This window comes from Propithecus coquereli, unplaced genomic scaffold, assembly GCF_000956105.1.
Source record: "Propithecus coquereli isolate 6110/MARCELLA unplaced genomic scaffold, Pcoq_1.0 Scaffold175, whole genome shotgun sequence".
Classification (NCBI taxonomy): Eukaryota; Metazoa; Chordata; class Mammalia; order Primates; family Indriidae; genus Propithecus; species Propithecus coquereli.
Window position 1 is genome coordinate 4,025,348 of NW_012142190.1, and position 3,214 is coordinate 4,028,561.

At 36.6% G+C, this 3,214-nt stretch overlaps 1 protein-coding gene across 1 annotated transcript in view; it reads left to right on the plus strand.

Moving 5' to 3' along the window:
• PDS5B (PDS5 cohesin associated factor B) overlaps positions 1-3,214 on the plus strand; it is a 139,702-nt gene that overhangs the window by 108,450 nt on the left and 28,038 nt on the right. The window contains 1 exon segment of the mRNA XM_012642128.1: positions 2,120-2,324. Within this exon segment, the coding sequence (XP_012497582.1) occupies positions 2,120-2,324 (205 nt within the window).

The following is a 3,214-nucleotide window of genomic DNA, read 5'->3' on the forward strand; positions in this document are numbered from 1 at the left end:
AATGGGTAAGACAGACATAAACCAATCATTTTACTGCTATATACTAAATGCTATGCTGGAGATATGTACAGAGTGCTAAGATAGCACAGAGGAGGATGCAGGACACAGATTACACAGTGCTTTCTGGCAGATATATGAGCTGTCTTTAAGGATGAGTAGGAGTTAGCTTAAGAGAGTAGGGGTGAATAGTTTAGGAGAGAGGACTAGTAGTGTGAGGCAAGCAGGTATGGGGTAATTAACTTGGTTAAATTATAGAACTAAAAGTAATTTGGTGTTTCTGGGGGTAACTTCAGAGTTCTTTCTTTTCTCTTTTCTCTTCTTTTCTCTCCTTTTCTCTTCTTTCTCCTCTCCTTCTCCCTCTCCCTTTTCTCTTTTCTCTTTCTGTCTTTCTTGTCTTCTTGTCTTTTCTTTCTTTCGATGATATCTTACTATGTCTCCCTCAGCCTCCTGAGTAGCTAGGACTACAGGTGTGCACCACTGTGCCCAGCTAGAGTTATGCTTTTACTCTGAATAGTTTTTTCAGACAGAAAACTCGTGATAGAACAAAAATGTATAAATTGGACAGCAGCTTTATCTTGCTTACTAATGACAAAGCCATATATGAGATAGTGTTTAAACTGTAATTTTTCTATTAGCTTATTAATTATGGAATGTCCAGTTTCCTTAAGTACTAAGTTTGACAGTTGATATCTCTGACATTGCACTTTGACACTTGTTTTATTTCAAAGTTTTTTTAGAGCAATTTTTGTGAAATCATGGATAAGTGAAAATTTCATGTTATTTTTGAATATGAGTTCTATCATGAAACCAGTGCAGTGCAGACACCTCGAAATATAAATGAAGTGTTTGGGAAGGATGCGGCTACATGTAGTATGTCGATGGTTTGAGAAGTTCCATTCTGGTGATTTTAATCTTGAAAGTGAGCTACATATGCGACCTGAGACCAAGGTGGATAATGACGAGCTGAAAGCTGTAGTGGAAGCGAATCCATCTCAACTGATGTGTGAATTAGCAGCAAGGTTTGGCTATTCCTATAATATTGGACCATTTGAAAAAAATGGGCAAGGTTAAAAAAGAAGCTGGATAGATGAGTTTTGCACGAATTAAACAAGCATCGGAAGAAAAATTGTGTCAAAGCTTGCCTTTCTTTGCTGTCACCACATAAAGGTGAACCATTTCTACACCCTATTGTTAAGTGTGATGAAAAATGGATTCTTTTTGACAATTGCAGGCATTCGGCACAATGATTGGATAAAGATGAAGTGCCGAAACACAGTCCAAAACCGAATAGTCATTAAAAAAAAGCTAATGGTGTCTGTGTGGTGGTCCAGCGCTGGTACTATCCACTACAGCTTCATGAAACCTGACCAATCAATTACAATGATGACTACTGCAACCAATTGGATGAAATGATACTAGCCATTAAGCAGCCGACATTGGTCAATAGAGATAGGCCAATCCTCTTGCAAGACTGCATGTTGCAAAAAACAACACTGCTCAAACTACAGAAGCTGGACTGGGAAACTCTCTGTAATGCACTGTATTCACCAGACTTTGAACCACCTGACTATCACTTCTTCCAGGCTTTGGACCACTTCTTGAAAGGAGAAATATTCAATTTTCAACAAGCCATGGAAAACGCCTTTCGCAATTTCATCACCACTCATGTTTCAGGCATTTTTGCTGCTGGCATAAATGAGCTGCCCTTAAGATGGCAAAATTGTGTCAATAGTTTAGGCACATACTTTGATTAATTGTACTGCTTCTTGTTTGAGATATGATAAACTATACTTTTGATTTGAAATCAGACATTTCATATTTGATGACCCAGTAGCTTATTTAAATTGGGATGGATATATGTTTACCAGTAGTTTCTATTTTAAAAGTACATTTATTTTCTTACACATGTAACTGGTAGTTATTAGGGCCTAGGTGAATACTGCAGCTTTGAAATTAACTTGAGTCACAGCATTTCACTCTTGTAAGCAGTGAAGCAATGATTGTAGATTAACTTGCCGCTGTTTACCTTTTTCTTTACTTGATATAGCAGATTTCATATTTGAAGTTGTTACTCTTTGCTGCCATGTAGATAACATCTGGAATAATTATATCTTTACAGGATGAATGCTATCAAGTAAGACAAGTATTTGCTCAGAAACTTCACAAAGGCCTTTCCCGCTTACGGCTTCCACTGGAGTATATGGCAATCTGTGCACTTTGCGCAAAAGATCCTGTAAAAGAGAGAAGAGCTCATGCTAGACAATGCTTGGTGAAAAATATAAATGTAAGACGCGAGTATCTGAAGCAGCATGCAGCTGTTAGTGGTAAGCATACAGGAAAATGAAAAGTATATTTTTTCAACCTGACAATTGCAGTTTTATAGAATACAAAATGATATACTATTACTTATTATATTCTAATTGGCACTCATTAAGAAGTAACCATTTTTCAGTAACTGTTTCATTCAGTGTAGGTCATTTTAAAAATATAAATGTATGAGTATTTAAATATCAACCTGTGTCTCTTTATGTAAATGAATAAATGGCCAAGGAAAATAGTGACATTGGATGTACTTTTAATAGAATAGTAAAATTTGTATGTTTATACAAATTATCCAAGTACTGTCTTTTAGTTTAAAAAAGTACAAGTCTTTGATCTTTGCTGTTTTTTCTCATCTGTAGCTGACATTAATATCAGTGCTTGCATGTTTACTTTTCATCTGCTCACTTTACCCTATCGAGGTTCGTTGGTATGCCTCATGACTTCTATGACTTGTTTAACAAACAGCATTAAAATCCATCCACTTATCCAAGTCAGAAATCAGAGGCATTCTTCATACCTGTTTTCCCCTCTCATCCATCATCAAATTCTGTTAATTCTTCCTCCAAATGTCTTAAACATCTATCCTCTACTCTCCTTCCTTGCTATAATTTCACTTGGATTTTTGTATACACTGCCTTACTGTTGTAAGTGTTCCCGTGTTCTCCTGCCTCTAACCCACCCCCCACTGTGCCACATGGCTATCAAAATTATCCTTCTAAAACGGATCAGATCATATCACTTCTTTGCTTGAAATCCCTGTTAATTCTCCATTGCTCATAGGATAAAGTTGAAATGCTTAGCATGCTCAGTCTGAGTTTCATGCTTTCTCTCTATCCGTTCCTTACAATGAACTCTGTGATCCATGTACTCTAGATTACTTGAAATTTGCACA